Source organism: Cygnus olor, chromosome 1, assembly GCF_009769625.2.
Source record: "Cygnus olor isolate bCygOlo1 chromosome 1, bCygOlo1.pri.v2, whole genome shotgun sequence".
Lineage (NCBI taxonomy): Eukaryota > Metazoa > Chordata > Aves > Anseriformes > Anatidae > Cygnus > Cygnus olor.
Genome location: NC_049169.1, coordinates 74,445,105 through 74,461,019, shown reverse-complemented (window position 1 = coordinate 74,461,019; position 15,915 = coordinate 74,445,105). Strand labels below are relative to the sequence as shown.

The following is a 15,915-nucleotide window of genomic DNA, read 5'->3' as shown; positions in this document are numbered from 1 at the left end:
CCCCAGCCAGCTGCTTGTCCTTTTATCCCTCTCCTGCCAGAGATCAGTGCTTCATGTAACTATATAACTGCCTCAGCAACTGCTCCTTTATCAGATTCAGTCAAAATGGTACAGGTTAGAAAAGCTACTCTGCACAGTATTTGCAGTTATCCAGATCATTCTGGCTGGACAGTTTTACAGACTTTTATATCCCAGGTGCTGTCCTCCAGCAAGGAGGGGCTGGGCTGCAGGGTGACAAATATCTGGTGGTGTCAGAAAGTCTTCTAGAATAGTGTTGCCAAAGCTGATAGAGAATTAAGTTAACTGTATCCGTGTGATAGAAATGTTAACTTTCAACCGTGTGTCTGTCCCCTTGGAAGTGTTTTAAGCAGGCTGACAGATCTCTGCTTTGATATGTTATCACCTGTCTGGCTAAGCAGGATCTTGCATGTCTGTTTCCTGCAGGAATAGAAATACGTAGTACAGATCTGGGTTATATTGCGACTGTCATTTGGAAATTTATAAGCGCACATCACTCCAAGAAGAGAGGTGCGTGCAGAACTGTGCGCTGTTGGTATCTTCTGTTGGGAGTCTTAGCTCAGTGCTGCTGATGCCTTGCTTCCAGGCAGTGGATCTTCTCCAACAACCTGAAGAGAGCAGTGTGGACAGTAACTGCACCTACTGCTGGCTGCATCTTCACAAAGAACTTGCAAAAAAACCAATGTCATCAAGTTTTTTTTCCCCACAAGACAGAAGTATGCTTTCTGTGCTAGAAAAATAACAAGTTATAAGTATGTAATAGCACCACCTGGTGGCTTCCGGCTTATGTTGCAAGAAAAATGACTACTATGCTGTTTTCAGTTTTAAGTACTTACTTATGCCAAAGCAAATAGCACACAGTCATATTTATTAAGCTTAAAAATGCCTTATAAGAGTATGTTAACCCTTTCACATAAGCATTGTCTGTAATTTCTAACATCGCTGGTTCTGGTGTTCTCTTTTTGTAGTCTCTGATCACCTTTGTGAACAAACACTTGAATAAACTGAATTTGGAAGTAACTGAGTTAGAAACCCAGGTAGGAGACTTGGTCTTTTTATTTGTAATCTAACTGTGTAAATTACAAATGTAGGTCCTCTCCCCATAAAACTGTGTTATAGAATTGTTTATCTTTGGGCATGTTAATTTATAGGATCAGGGCTCTGTCTTTTAAGTAGTAATGACATTGACTGATGTTTGCTTCCCTTACTCATGTTTACATATGCTTCATACTGTTGTTAATTTGCATTGTAAGGTAAAATTCTTGGATATTCATTATGTCTATATTAATGACCGTAGAATATGGCTGGGTCTCTGGGCAGCTTGTCTCCTGGATCAAAGTGGTGTGCTGTAAAGCAGTTGCTGTAGTTATGGGTGGATGGTGGGTTTGTCTTTCTAGCAGTGAGGGTTCATAATGAACCGGTGTGAGCTCTTAAATAGCTGGCTGCCTGGGGCTCTCAGGAGGGGTCGGCACTGGATTGTGCAGTTCATCATAGAAATACCAGTGCTAGCTTTGATCGCATCAAAGAGGGACTGGAAACAATTTTGATGTTGCAGCAAAGGCCTTCGTGTCCTCCTCTTTATCCTGCTATCTTGTGAGCATGTGAACTCTGCTTGCTTCTCAGCAGTGTGGATTAGCAACTGAGCTCATGTACTGCCGTGGCTTGACTGCCATTGGTATCCAAGTTAGTTTATTTAAAGCTAGCTGAGGTAACTGTCTACCACCACAGTCAGCTCTGTAGGAGTTCCCTCCCTCTAGCACATAACCAGGCATGGAATATGCTTAGAAACCTTAAGCAAGTGTGAAGTGGGTTTAGTTCTTCAGTGAAGTGTCAGTGGGGTTAGTTCTCACTTTGCAGGTCAAATTATGCAATTTTCAGACTGGTTCTTTGGCTGAGTTTTACAAACAGAAACAAATATTCTTTCCAGAGTTCGGTGAGCTGTGGAGAGAAGGTTACCTTATTGTCCTGGAAAAAAAAAAAAAAGAAAAAAAAAAAGTAGCATCTAGAGAATTATTCCTGGAGTATTGGTAATTGATTTTGAGTCTGACTTGGTTTAGTACCAGTCATCCACTGCTATTTTATAGCTTTGCTGAAATAAATGGGTGACTGGATCTGATTTGTCACAAGAAATTATTGCTTAATGCCTTGGAAGTACCCAGCAATTTACTTTCGAAAAGGTTAGAGAATGTCACATACACCATATCAGGATCACAAGTGAGAATTCTGTTTGAATACATAGCATCAGCCCCCTCCTCCAGCCAGTAAATAGTCTTCCTGTCTGGTAGGGATACTGAACAGTATTGCTGAGAGCATTTGGTATGGTATTTAGTATTTACAGAAACTGTGAACATTCTATTTTGACTTGAAACAATTTATTTTGTGAAGTTAAGCTTTTTACCTGTGACAGGGGAGATTTAATTTCAAGTTCAGATTAAGGGCAGTGTATAGAATCCTCAACACTCACAATTTGAGAAGAGAGGTTGTGATTGAAACTGTCATGTACTGTAGTAGTAGGACTGGAAGTATATAATATGGAACAGGGTTTCCCCGGAAGTCTTTTTTTTTTTATTGAAAAAAGCTTTGTTAAATACTGCAGTGAAGTTGGAAGATTCCTCAAAAAAATAAAATGAGCAAAAGCTCATTTTTAAAATGAACTTTTTAAAAAAGTGAGCAAAAGCAAGAACAGGTATATGTACTTTTACCTCACCCCAGAGTATTCAGTAACCTAATAAATGGAGAACTGGCTGGAGATACAGAAGATTTTTGTTTTGGTCTATGCCTGTTCAGATTGAATACTCAACACCCCTACGGAGTGCAAATTGTATATAACTCCCAGGTGAATTGCTTCTAATTTCTACTGCCTGGAGTTATTTACTATGTATAAGTAATTAAAATATTTGTTGGCACATGCTCTTGAATGGGTTAGTGTTATAGCTAGCGGGCTTGTTTTCTTCAGGAACTGAGGGTAGAGGAAATAATGCTACCATATGTAGGGAGAAAGCCTTGTATCCTGTTTTGTTATTGTTGTTTAAGAACTGAGAAGAAAGCAGCTATAGCAACAGGCTCCTAAAACATGTCTGATTCAGCTTGCTCAGCTGCACTGATGATTGCAAGGGTATTGGTGAATCCAGGGAGCAGACAAAACAAAGCCCTAAATGCTTGTTACACTTGCTGTCAGTTTCTTGCTATGCCTGAAAGGAGCAGTCAGTGACTTCTGAACTATCTTACGCCTCTGTGCTAGCAAACAACAGTGCTAGAAATCAACGTGCATAATTTGGTCCAAGTATTCATTGTTCTGCATGTTTGTGAATGCTTATTTGAAAACAGATGCTTCCACCTAGAAATGTCACTAGTATTTCTATTTAGTTTGCAGATGGCGTTTATTTGGTTTTGCTCATGGGTCTTCTTGAAGACTATTTTGTTCCACTTCACAACTTCTACTTAACGCCTGAAAGTTTTGATCAAAAGGTGGGTAGAAATTCCGGGTTGTATTCCTTTTGCTTTATTACCACATGATATTTTCCAATCATTGTGTGCTTTCTCTTTGTGCCCAGTAGATACACTCTTCTCTTCAGGAGCAGTAGCAAAGGTGCACTGGCTGTGACACTTGATAGTTAATACTACAAAAAGTTGCTTGTGAAATAAATGGGTAAATTCCCCATAGTTAAGCAAGAAAACATCATATGCCACATAAGACTCATGAACATCCAAAAGGAATAAATCAGTAATAAGTGCTTTGTACTGTATAGTACTTTTCATAATCAAAGTGATTTATTAAATTGCAGTACTGCCTGAAGTCTTTTTGTGCTCAGGGATGCTTTATTGTGCTAGACAGCAGAGATGATGCCTGGCATTGCCTAGTGTTTACCACATAAATAGAGAAGAAAGACAAAAGATGAGAGTTGTGAAGCTCCACTTCATCTGCATTTTGTACACTGGGATTGATGTAAAGATAGAGCTTCTTCCTAAGGTCACAAAGTGCCAGTCCTAAAAACTAACCCCTGATCTCATTAGTATCAGTTGCCTAACACCCAATGGTTCTTTTTCTATAGTTTATTTAATGTTCCTAGAAACTAAATATCATTGGTTGATATGTACTTGATAGGCTTGATATGCGGTAGTAGAAGAGGTGGTACATGGGCCATGATCTTTGGTTGAACTAGGATTAGAAATTGTATGTCGAGTGCCCATGTGTTTTGTAGCTGATCTAAAGCCAAGAAGGAGGCCCTAATCCTGCCAGGGAGGGAGCATGCAAAAAGTTGCCTGTCTGAAGTCAGTCTGTGAACACAGACATGTTTTTGTGTCCAGTTCCTGGCAGGGTCATTGCCAACATTGCTGACTTAAATTTGTGACAGAATGTACTAGCTTGTCTTTTTGTTGTTGTTGTTGTCGTTTACTTCTCTTTGGTCAGGAGTGAATGACTTTCTGTCTAACAGTACCTTAGACATAATGAGCTTTGTGGAAAAAGAATGGGTTATTTGAAGTCTTAGATGGTCTTAGTCTTAATCAGGGTATTAGAAATGGAAGGGGACAAAATAAGTGTCTTGCTTTTAGCCATGCACTCATTGCACTGTCCTGTGTCATTCCTAGAATTAGTGATGAGAGTCTTAACACAGCATGTGTGCTTTATTATCATATGCAAAAGTTTGCCTCTTTCTGCACTTGTTCCTGGACATGCATACTTATCTGAGTATATTCAGTACCTGATATTGGAATAGTCTGAGCCTGGTTGTGCTGGAGTAACGCTTTGGCCCCCTGCTTTTTATTCGGCTAGGTTCTGTAGTGAGGATGATATAAGTCTAGTGTTGGCTGAACTGGAGCCAGGAGGTGGTTAGGTCAGGAATGGAAGCATTGCAAGAAGTGAGAGGATTGAAAAGGCTTTGTATGGTAAGGGCTGCTTACAATGGTGGGTATTTTGTACAACTTCAGTGTGCCCCTCAGTGCCAGTAATGCTCCCTGAGGGACAGGATTTATCATTGGTACAATAACCCAGCTTTGCCTATGTGGATCATCTCAGCGTTGCAGGAGGAAATTGAGGTGTGCCAAATGAGAGCTGTTACAAAGCTAGCCTAATGCGTTGAGCCTGCTGATTCTATGGGTTATATAGCATTTGTTGACTTCCTCGGTAGGTGACTAGTTGCTATGTGGGAGCTTAAAGAGCTTCTCTGAAGGCAGACTCTGGCAAGAGAGCTTCATTAGGTGTTACGATTGTGGACAGGATGGGGATTAGTTCATTTAGAATGTTGTATACTGTACATGAACTTGATAGAGCAGTGGGAACATGTTTGTCTATTATCTTCTAAACAAGCTCACCTTTATAGCTTTCTCTTGCTTTTTTATCCCAATAGCTTGAGTTTTCTGCCTTTTAGAAATGCAGGATGCTGAGTCATAGCCAGTACTGGTTCAGTCAAGATTTTGTTGTTAATAGTTTAAGTTCATAATAATTATCCAGTATTCCTGAAGTAATGTGGTTTTGTGTGGAGACTTTGCCTTGAGGAAAGGGAATTTGTAAATCAAAGTAAGAGTTTAGGCACTGTGTTTTGGGAAGGGAAAAAATATCTTCATCTGGAGGATGATTGTTTTTGTCCCAGTGAATGAGGGGAAACTGAAGCAGGTAAAAAGAGATTAATAAAGTCCTGAGCAATAAGTGCCAGTGAAGGGGGCCTTCCTTCCTCGTTGCAGGGAGCTTTGTATGCTAAAGTCCCTGATTTCCAAGATGAGTAGCTTTAATTAAATCTCTTCCTCTTGCTATGTATTTCCAGAACTGTTATTTGCAGAGACAAAACTGCACAGAATTCATAATCCAAATTACCTTGCTTAAATTTCATTAAGCATGACTCAGAAAGCTTCTGTGCAGATCTCTCTAAGCTATACAGTTCCTTCCTCATTAATGTTTTCTTTTAGTCTCACCTCTTTTTTTCATTTTTCCTTTTTGTCTGTTTTCTTTTCTTTGACTTTATGTTCATGTGTGGTCCTTGGAGGCTTGCTCAGGGAGCTGTCTCCTTTTCTGCACAGTTGTGCCTAGATTGTTTTGCAAGTTCACTGCACAGTCTGCCTAGCAACTGTCACCACGAACCATTTCACTTACCTTCATTTGAGAAATCTGATTTGAATTTTATCTCTTTTCAAGCAGAGGAAGCTAAAGTACTAAGATGCCTCGCTCCCTGGTGATGTGATGTTTGCGTTGCTTAGTATACAGCTGATAATGCAGAAAAGAGTAATATTAATTGAAAATACTTAGTTTAGTGTCCTTATTTCTGACACACCCATGTGTATTTTGTCATCTCTGTTCAGTTGTGTCACTTCTGTTAACATTGCTTTTTGCCAGGACTGCAACAGATCTCTTGCTTTGTAGTTGGAAATGCTGAACTTTGGGTACAAGCAGAAAGATCTCTGCAAAATGCAGCTCTGTTCCAGTTGTTACTGGGAGCTCTCAGGCCTGTGCTATAGAGACTGAGATCAAGGCTCACTGGGCTTTTTTTTGGTATTTTTTTACACTTGAAAATTTGAAATTACTTCCTGTGTATCAAAAAATCAATATTTGCCCTATAATGATACAAGCTTTAATTTCTTAGTCCCTCAAAAGTACTTTCAGTCATGCACAAACATGTAGATGTCTTTTATTGATTTAAATGGAATTGTCATTTCATATTCCAGTGTAGAGAGAACAAAGCATTTTTTTAAATTTCATAAAAGGTTTTATAATGCCTGTATAACTTGAGGGTTCTAAACAGTTTTCCTTTTTCAGGTCCACAATGTTTCCTTTGCTTTCGAGCTGATGCAAGATGGAGGACTCAAAAAACCAAAAGCTCGTCCTGAAGGTACGGTTATGACACATGGCTTTAAACCATATATAAATACATAATAGCAGGTGCAATTCAAGTACAACTGCATTCAAGATAACAGGGCAGTATTAAAAGGTGGAGCTGTAAATGTGCACCTTGACAGTTTTCCAAAGGATTCATTGTCTGCGTCTGGGGTATATATTTACCTCTGTTTCTTGTCTGGAATAGGTTTACTGAGGTGTGCACATCTAGTTTTAGTGAATAATTCAGAAGCTGTTCAGTGCTATATTATACATTTACCTGGTATTCTCGATCACAGTCCAAGCAGGGAGCTTTGCATGGTCTAATTGTCATAATTGTTGCTCTGATTGTCAAACTGTTGCTTACACTAGGGATAAAAAGAGGAATTAAAACTTTCTGACTGCTAATTTTTATTCCTAGAGTTACAAACTATTATATGTATTAGAGGCTTCTACAGAACAAAGTGAAAAATGAGGAGACCCCAAGAAATGTTCAGTCTGACTTAAAATAAGACAAATTGGTGATAGTAAATAGATTAACGAATAGTGGAGTTGGTCGTTGTGGTTAAAAAAAGACAAAAAACAATATTAAGTGAATACGTATCCTGTCAAAGTGCTGTTCTTTTAAATTTTGGGGATGAAAAGTGCTCCTGAAAAAGAATTCAATGAAGCAAGACACTAACTTGGAGTTGAGTCAATAGCTGTGTGAGGAAGACAGGGAAAGTGGAAAAATATGAATGCAGGATTGGGAAAGTAAGGTTTTTGAGTGGAAGGGTTAAAAAGATGACAAAAAGAAACCAGATAAGCTAGATAAGCCTGTCTCCGGAGAAAGATTTTGTTAAAAACCTAGAAGATAACTTGTCTAATTGAAAGCTTGCCCCCCCCCCCCCCCCCCCCCCTTTTTTTTTGGATTATATTTTCATCGGTTGTTCTACAGAGGAAATTACCTTCTTGTAAGTCTGTCTTATATCCTTACCCTATCATGACTGGTATTCTACCATAGCAGACTTTTTTTTTTGCTCCAGACAAGGTGTGTAGATTCAGTAGGCAGCAGAATATGTTTAAGTGTTTTTCTGACTGAAAATTTAATTACTAATAGAAGTCAGAGCCAAATTAGCTCAATGAACATTCCTTTTTTGCTGCTGCAGGATTTGTGTGTATTCCTTTCTCATCTGTCTGTGTACCCCTTCTGATTAGCAGTGGTTCACAGCTGTAGTGAGTATGCTTGTGTGTGTGGCTGGAATTTCCTGTAAAACTGACTGTTCTTGAAGAGCTCCTCCACTGGGCGAGACAATAACGTATTGGGCTCTGCTTGTCACTGTACTTTTATCAAATCCTCTGTAGGATCAGGATCTTGATAGTACAGTCATGTAGTACATGACTGCTGGAGATTAGTAGGAGTCAGCTGTATATGCCTCCTACAGCATTGTGAGGGTGGACGGACAGTGTCTGCCCAGCACAGTGTCACTGGTCTGGGCCCCCTTCCAGCTCCTGCTTGTGCCCCAGCCGAACCCTTAGCTTTTGCAGCAGCTCTTTGCTGCCACTTAATCCCAGCACATCTTAGCATGTGCCCTGGTTTCTGTGCTTCTAGCTATGTTTCTGTTCTACCCTCTAGATTTCTATTTCTCACCATTAGCACCTTGATCTTGGTTTATATCATAGGCAGTTCCTGCCTCTGAAGCTGGATGTCAGCCAGAGGCAAGAACTGAACCCCACCAGGCTTGATCACACCTCTTCATGCCATGGCAGCTGAGATGGGGGTTAACAGTGGCTGGGGGAAAAGACCCACCTCGCTTTCAGTGGAAGACCGAAGATGTGTGGCATGGGGAGAAGAAAAACAATTAGAAGGAGGGGGGCAGATTCCCTAAAAATCTCTGACCACTACATTCTCACTTAAGGCTGACTATTGGGGCCTTATTTGTTTTTATTTTTATTTTTTGGGGGGCATTTTTTGTAGTGCCAGGAATGTTTCATTTAATTGTTTTGCAAACAAAAGAGGCTGCCAGCATCCCTGGTCAAATCTGCTGATAGATGTCCCTTAGAATCATAGAACCATTAAGGTTGGAAAAGACCTCCAAGATCATCTGGTTGAGCTGTTCCCCTACCACCACTATCACCCAATAAACCATGTCCCTAAGTACCACATCCAGCCTTTCCTTAAACAACCCCAGGGGCGGTGACTGCAGATACTTGCCTTGATTTGCCAGCTTTATAAGTGCATGGCTGTTGCAAGATGTTGTTTCTCATTTGGGAATGATTAAATTTATGTATACATTTTAAATCCATTCAGAGGGAACTGGGTTTTGATGCAGAGGAAGCAATGATTGATTCTGCTCATGTCTCACTGGGAATGCTATGGTAGTAAGCAGCTTTCTGTGATACCTGGAAAACTTAGAAACATATTTCGTATATCCAGGTAAGATCTCTCTTTTTTTCAGGATGTATTACTTCACAGCAGTTAGGATCTTACATTTCTTTAGGACAGCAGAAGATTCTTTTGCAAATGCAAAATACAAAATCATAAATAAGTTAGGTGAAACAATACGTGCAAAAAGTTCGAGAGGTTACTGAAAATACCAGATGGAAGTGTGGAGGTTATAGACTGTTATCCAGTATGGGGTGGGGGGGAAGGGTGGGGAGGACCCGGCACTGATTCTTCAAAACAGGCAGTAGGTGTTTCCCCTGGGCCTCGCATTAATTGCACTTAGTCTTTAGAATCAGAAAATCATAGAATATCCCGAGTTGGAAGGGACCCATAAGGATCATCAAGTCCAACCCCTGGCACCGCACAGGTCTACCCAAAAGTTTAGACCATGTGACTAAGTGCACAGTCCAATCACTTCTTAAATTCAGACAGGCTTGGTGCAGTGACTACTTCCCTGGGGAGCCTGTTCCAGTGTGCAACCACTCTCTCGGTGAAGAACCTCTTCCTGATGTCCAGCCTAAACTTCCCCTGCCTCAGCTTAACACCGTTCCCGCGAGTCCTATCACTGGTGATAACAGAGAATAGGTCACCTGCCTCTCCAATCCCCCTCGCGAGGAAGTTGTAGACTGCGATGAGGTCCCCCCTCAGCCTCCTCTTCTCCAGGCTGAACAGGCCCAGTGACCTCAGCCGCTCCTCATATGTCTTCCCCTCTAGGCCCTTCACCATCTTCGTCACCCTCCTCTGGACGCTCTCCAACGGTTTAAACTTTGCTGTTTGCTGTCTTCCTCGTTCCATGTGTGACTGTTCCATAGATAGTTTTTCCTGTGTATCTTCGCTTCCTCTTCTGCTTCCTTTTTTTATGTATTTCACCCAACCTTTCTTTTTACCTCTTCAGCCTTCTTTGCGCTATGCCCACACCTACCCCGATGTCCCTGGATTACATGTTTGTGGCATTTCCTGGCATTTTTTAGAGTAATAGGATAGGAGGTGCTAGCAGAAAAACTTTACTTGAGAACTGTTCCAGAATTGTTCTCTGGCCTAGCATGGTAAGAAAAGACATTAGATAACAGAAAGCTTCTGGTCTGTTGAGAGAATTTAAGCTTTGTTTATTTGTGTAGTGTATCCCTGCAGAGTTGTGGGTGTATGAGGTTCAGGATCTACTATGATGTGTGTGGCTACTTCGCTTCTTCTCTGGCCAGCAAAGTCATTGGTGAAAACTCAGAAGATACTCTACCAATGATGTTGCCAGAAGGTGGCATTTCCCAGAGGCTTTATCCCAGTTTTCAGGCAGAAGCAGGCCTTCTCTGTAACCAGTATTAGATGAGGAAGGGAATTATCTTTCTTACATTTCCCAGAGAAGTTATCTGTGACTGTAATATCATGAGGGTGTTTTGAAGTGCATCATGTATAACATGTAAAAAGCTTGGCTTATGGAGATCAGAACATTTTTGTAGCTGTTCCTACAGGCTCAGAGATGTGAGGACTTTTGTTCCTTTGAGGGTAAATGGTGGAGAACAAAAAGCAAATTAAGAATTTCTCCTTTTCTTCCACAGATGTTGTCAATTTGGATCTGAAGTCTACCCTCAGAGTTCTATACAATCTGTTCACAAAATACAAGAATGTGGAATGATCCTGGAATCTGCTGAGGTCTTCATCATACCAGCCTCCTTAGGCAAAAAATACAATAAAAATACCCTCTGCACACTCCCTTTGTGCCTTATGCTATACTTCATGCATTCTTTCTACAGTTGATGTGGTCTCTCTATAGCTGTTTGTATGACAATCCCACTAAAAATAGTGCACATGTACTCTCTACGTCACTTGAAAATGTGTAGATATTTCACACTTTTACCAGAAGATACTGTTGGGTCTGATTTGTTATGATCAACAAATGTTCTTTTGATAAAAGAAATATACCACTAACTACTTAAATAAGCAGGGACAACATGAGAACTTACTAATGTCTGTCTGTAGACTCTGATTTTATAATAACCTTTCTTTAGCAAACTTCTTGGTTACCATTACCATTTGAAGATTTTCCAGGCTTAAGCATTAGCGATAGAAAATCAGCATTGGAATTTATTTAGAAGCTGAGCCTTTTCTTTTAAATAAGGTTTTGTATGTTCTGTTGGGTGGGTGGGGTCAAGGGGAATTACAGGCACTATCTGAAGCTACATGACAAAAGCTTCAGTTTTTATGTTCAGTTTTGTTGTTGTTGGCAAATTTGCTCAAAACACCTTCTAGTCCTACATCCAAATCATTTATAAAAACATTGAAGAGGACTGGCCCTAAAATGGAGCCTTGAGGGACCCCACTAGTGACCATCCGCCATCCTGATGTGGCCCCATTTACCACAAGCCTTTGAGCCCTGCCCGTCAGCCAATTGCTCACCCATCGGATGAAGTTTTTGTTTAGCTGTATGCTGGACATTTTGTCCAGTAGGATCCTATGGGAAACTGTGTCAAAAGCTTTGCTGAAGTCCAAAAAGATCACATCAGCTGGTTTCCCTTGGTTGACTAGATGGGTGATCTTATCATAAAAGGAAATCAAATTTGTTAGGCAGGACCTACCCCTCATGAACCCATGTTGGCTGGGACCAATGACTGCATTTTCCCCCAGGTGCGCTTCAATAACTTCAAGGATCATCTTCTCCATAATTTTACCAGGCACTGACGTGAGACTGACAGGCCTGTAATTGCTAGGGTCTTCTTTCTTACCCTTCTTGAAAACTGGCACAACATTTGCCAGCTTCCAGTCCAATGGGATCTCTCCAGATTCCCAAGATCATTGAAAAATAATTGAGAGAGGTCCCGCGATGACGCCAGCCAGCTCTTTAAGCACCCTGGGATGAATCCCATCGGGACCCATGGACTTGTATGGATCCAGGTGGAGCAGCAAATCCCGCACACGTTCAGGGTCGGTTGGGAGTTTGTCATTCCCACCATCATGGTCCTCCAGCTCAGGGCACCCTGGGTCCCGAAGCCCAACATCAGGGTTGAAGACAGAGGCGAAGAAGGTGTTAAACGTCTCTGCTTTGCCTATGTCATTGTCTGTGAGGAGACCTTCCCTATCAAGTATCGGACCTATGTTTTCTTTGGTTCTCCTTTTTCTGCTCACATATCTAAAAAAACATTTTTTATTGTCTCCCACAGACATGGCCAGCTTCAACTCTAGTTGGGCTTTGGCCACGTGAATTTTCTCCCTACAAACACGAACAGCATCCCTGTATTCCTTCCTCGTCACCTGACCCTCCTTCCAGCAGCCGTACACTTTCTTTTTTTGCCTAAGCTCCAGTAGAAGATCCCTGGTCAGCCAGGCCGGCCTTCTGTCCCGCCTGCCTGACTTCCGATGTTTTGGAATTGCCTGATCTTGTGCTTTTAGGAGGCAGTGCTTAAAGATTGACCAGCACTGGTGGACTCCAATGCCTTCAAAAGCAGTTTCACAGGGGACCTTGTTGACTAGTTCCTTGAGCAGCCTGAAGGCCAAAGCAAAGGTGAAAGGAACCAACCCAAAGGTGAAAGGAAGTTTCCTTTTTTTTTTTTCCCCTGAAAAAATTCAGGCCCATCGCTCCTGTGAGGCTCTGTGGGAATCATTGCTTGTTTGTACTTTAGGAGGAAGCTGACCTCTTGCTGTTTATACAGTGCCTAGTACAATAGGACTTGAATTTCAGATGAGGCCCTTAGACTCTACCACGGTGCTTGCATTTATTACAGAGGAGACTTGCAGAGGCACCAAGGCCAGGTGGGTCAGCTCTGCTGGCTAGTTAATGAGATTGGTCTAACTTTTGTGCTGTGAAATAGGTGTATCATGAGGCTGGGAAATGATTGAACCAAAGGGTCTCTCAAACTTTTTTGTTTAATGCAATGTACTTGTGGGAAACAAGTCTGTTAAAGAGCTCTTATTCCACCTACCTCCCTTCAGCTGATGTGGAAGTGCCAGTGCTATTTATATTCTCTGAGATGTTGGCAAAGACCTCCAGAGAGTCTAGTTTTAAAATTACTGGCAGTATTAATATCAAAAGCAAACAGAAAGTAACAAGAGGAGATTGATTAGAGCAGTTTGGGTTTGGGAGAAGGAATGGCTATTTCTGAGATGGAAATTTATAGCTGATATTTAATTGCCTGTGAGCAGATGTGAACATAACACATTTTAAGAGTCAGTATTTTGTTCAATTAGGTGTTTCTGGTCACTATGCAGAAACCCAAATCCCTCCTCTGCAACCTGAGGCATGGGTCCCTGCTAGCATTCCTTATATTAATATTCCAGTCAGTCGAGACTGCAGGCTTGATGCATTGGACAGGCTGGGGGCAGGTGTCGTCTTGTGGGTTGTGTTATGTTTTTAAGTCTATTGGTAAATGTTGCAAGTGGAAAATGCATTGTTCATTCCCTAGCTCCTTGCTGTCAAGCCAGGTCACTCTTAGATGCTGTCTTTATTGCTAACTGGGCTGGGAGGGGAGTGGATTTAACTGAACTGGAGCTTCATCCCAGGCAGTCCAGTTTACAGGAAAAGCAATAAAGGTAAAGCCATCTCTGAACACCTGTTTTTGGCACGACTTTGTTACATAGCCGTGATACTTACTCTCAAAAGGTAACTGAATGGTAAGAATGTTATTCATGAACTCTGCATTACTGAAATTTTAGATATGTTCCGCGAGGTACCAGTGGGTAGATCTGAATCTGGTTGAGTTCATCAGGAATGCTGAATGCTTTGCAGTGTTAAAGCTTCCATGTTTCTGAGTACTTAATGAATGTCTGTCTTTTCAAGCCCATACAGCTTTGCCTGTTAGGTGTATCTGCTTGACATACTCAGTTCCAGTAAGCTGTATTACCACAGAAGAAGCCCAGATATTATTCAGCTGCATCCTGTTTCTCAGGCTGAAAAAGCAGCAATGGCAGATTTTCTTTGATCAGTTTAAACCTTAAAGAGCTTCTCACACCTCCTACCCCAACCCTTGTGCTTTCAGTATGAATGTATTTTTTAAGAATCTTTTTTACTGTTTTTAACAGTGTTTACTCTGGATTTCATACTAAAAACTAGCCTTTCAGATAAAATTCTGGACTTGTCATATGTTGGACACATCCAGCTTTGTGACGAGTTGTGTACTGTAAGCAAGTTACAATGCAATGCTATGTTTGCTAGAGATCACAGTAGGAGTGTTGTGCATGGTTTACGACAATTGTACTATTTATTCAAATAAATAAATGATGATCACTTGATTTTCTACATCTTTTTTTGTCTGAATGGACAAGGCAGCGGGAAGAACTTTTGAAAGATGGGCTGCAGCTGTCTTCTTCATCAAGGGGGGTCCTAGATACATGGTGATCCATGTAGACCTAGCAAAGCAGCGCTCTCAGGCTTTGGTACAGGTGATGCGCAGGCAAACCAAATGTGTCCGACTCATATGTAGGTTTCATCAGCTGTTTTTTTGGTATTTCCCTGCCACTGGACATGATCAAGTTGTTCACCTTCTCCCTTCCGTAGGAGAAAAATGAATTACACCCTCTAATACCTTTAGAAGGCTCAGGGCCAAGTTCTGCAGCCATGCAGGAGGGAGGCTGAAGTCCTGTATGTGTCTGCAGAGCACTTGCGAAGCCAGAAGCACAACCAAGAGTGGCATGACATCGAAAACGCCTGTATTCTTGCTCTGGTATGAAGGGAACAGAGAGTGGCTCCCTTATAAAGCAAGGCCATGTGGGAGAACAGGAAAATGCATTATCAGAACTTGTTATTAGTGGGAGTACTGCTGATTCCTTGAATTGTTCTTCAGTTGTTATTTCTATATGAGGGCCAGGTGTATGGGGGTGTGTGCATATGAGGTGTGCTTTGGGAGCGTACAGAGTTTTGTGGGGGGAGATGGGCATGAAACCAAATGCAGCTCTGGTACAGAATTTACTAGTGTTGTACTACTGGCTACTTCGTGCACTTCTGACAATATTTTGGAGGAAAAAAGTGCCTGTCTACCATGTGTGCTTGAGACTGCTGTTCTTTTAGTATTGTCACATTGTATTGTGAATGAGGAAAGAAACAAGATGAATTGCTAGTTGAAGCACTGAGAGACCTAGTAATTAGAGATCAATTTCCCAATTTTTAATTCTTTGTATTTCCTCTGCCTGCTGGTATGAAACTGGATTTGTCTAAAGGTTGCAACAGCATCTCCAACTGTACGTTCTTTTTGGTTTTTCTCTCTACATTTCTAGGCTGTGGCAGGCACTCCTGCATAAATAAGAAGGTACTCTAGGTCTTTTCTGATTTGCTGTAATGTTGTGCTTATCTGCTTAGAAAATACAGTTAAGTTTTCACTTTGACCTTTAGATGAAAGATTTGGGATTACATTCTCAGTCACTAGGAATTCATGGCAGCTGGAAATCTGTTTTCAGCACACTTTCCTTTATCCCATTTAGCTCATGCAGAACTATCAGTTCTCATCTATGGTGTGGAGCTAAACACAGGAGTCAGTCCCTTAATAGCATTAAACCAGACCAGCTTAATTAGTGTGGCTGTCTACTGTCTCATTCTGGGATTTCATGGAGGACTGCAGAATCACTGTTTTCTTTCCGAAAGAGTTAACAACTGTAAGTGATATCTGAAGGAGATGTCCAGGGAAAGTGATGGCTGTGGGGAGCTTTCCCTCTTTAATCTGTGATAAAAAAGGGAGCGCAGAGCATC

General features: G+C 41.3%; 1 protein-coding gene and 1 long non-coding RNA gene across 4 annotated transcripts in view; one reads left to right on the top strand and one right to left on the bottom strand.

Moving 5' to 3' along the window:
- PARVB (parvin beta) overlaps positions 1–10,955 on the top strand; it is a 71,018-nt gene extending 60,063 nt beyond the window's left edge. For 2 of the 3 annotated variants that reach the window (XM_040565548.1, XM_040565561.1), the window contains exons 10-13: positions 987–1,055; positions 3,385–3,486; positions 6,767–6,839; positions 10,802–10,955. In XM_040565548.1, the coding sequence (XP_040421482.1) occupies positions 987–1,055; positions 3,385–3,486; positions 6,767–6,839; positions 10,802–10,878 (321 nt within the window). In that variant the 3' untranslated portion in view covers positions 10,879–10,955. Of the gene's footprint in view, positions 1–986; positions 1,056–3,384; positions 3,487–6,766; positions 6,840–9,113; positions 9,240–10,801 lie in introns of all 3 variants that reach the window. The other variant, XR_005822035.1, reaches the window with a different exon arrangement.
- Positions 1–15,915, bottom strand: part of LOC121073986 — a 110,230-nt gene that overhangs the window by 65,548 nt on the left and 28,767 nt on the right. The window lies entirely within an intron of this gene.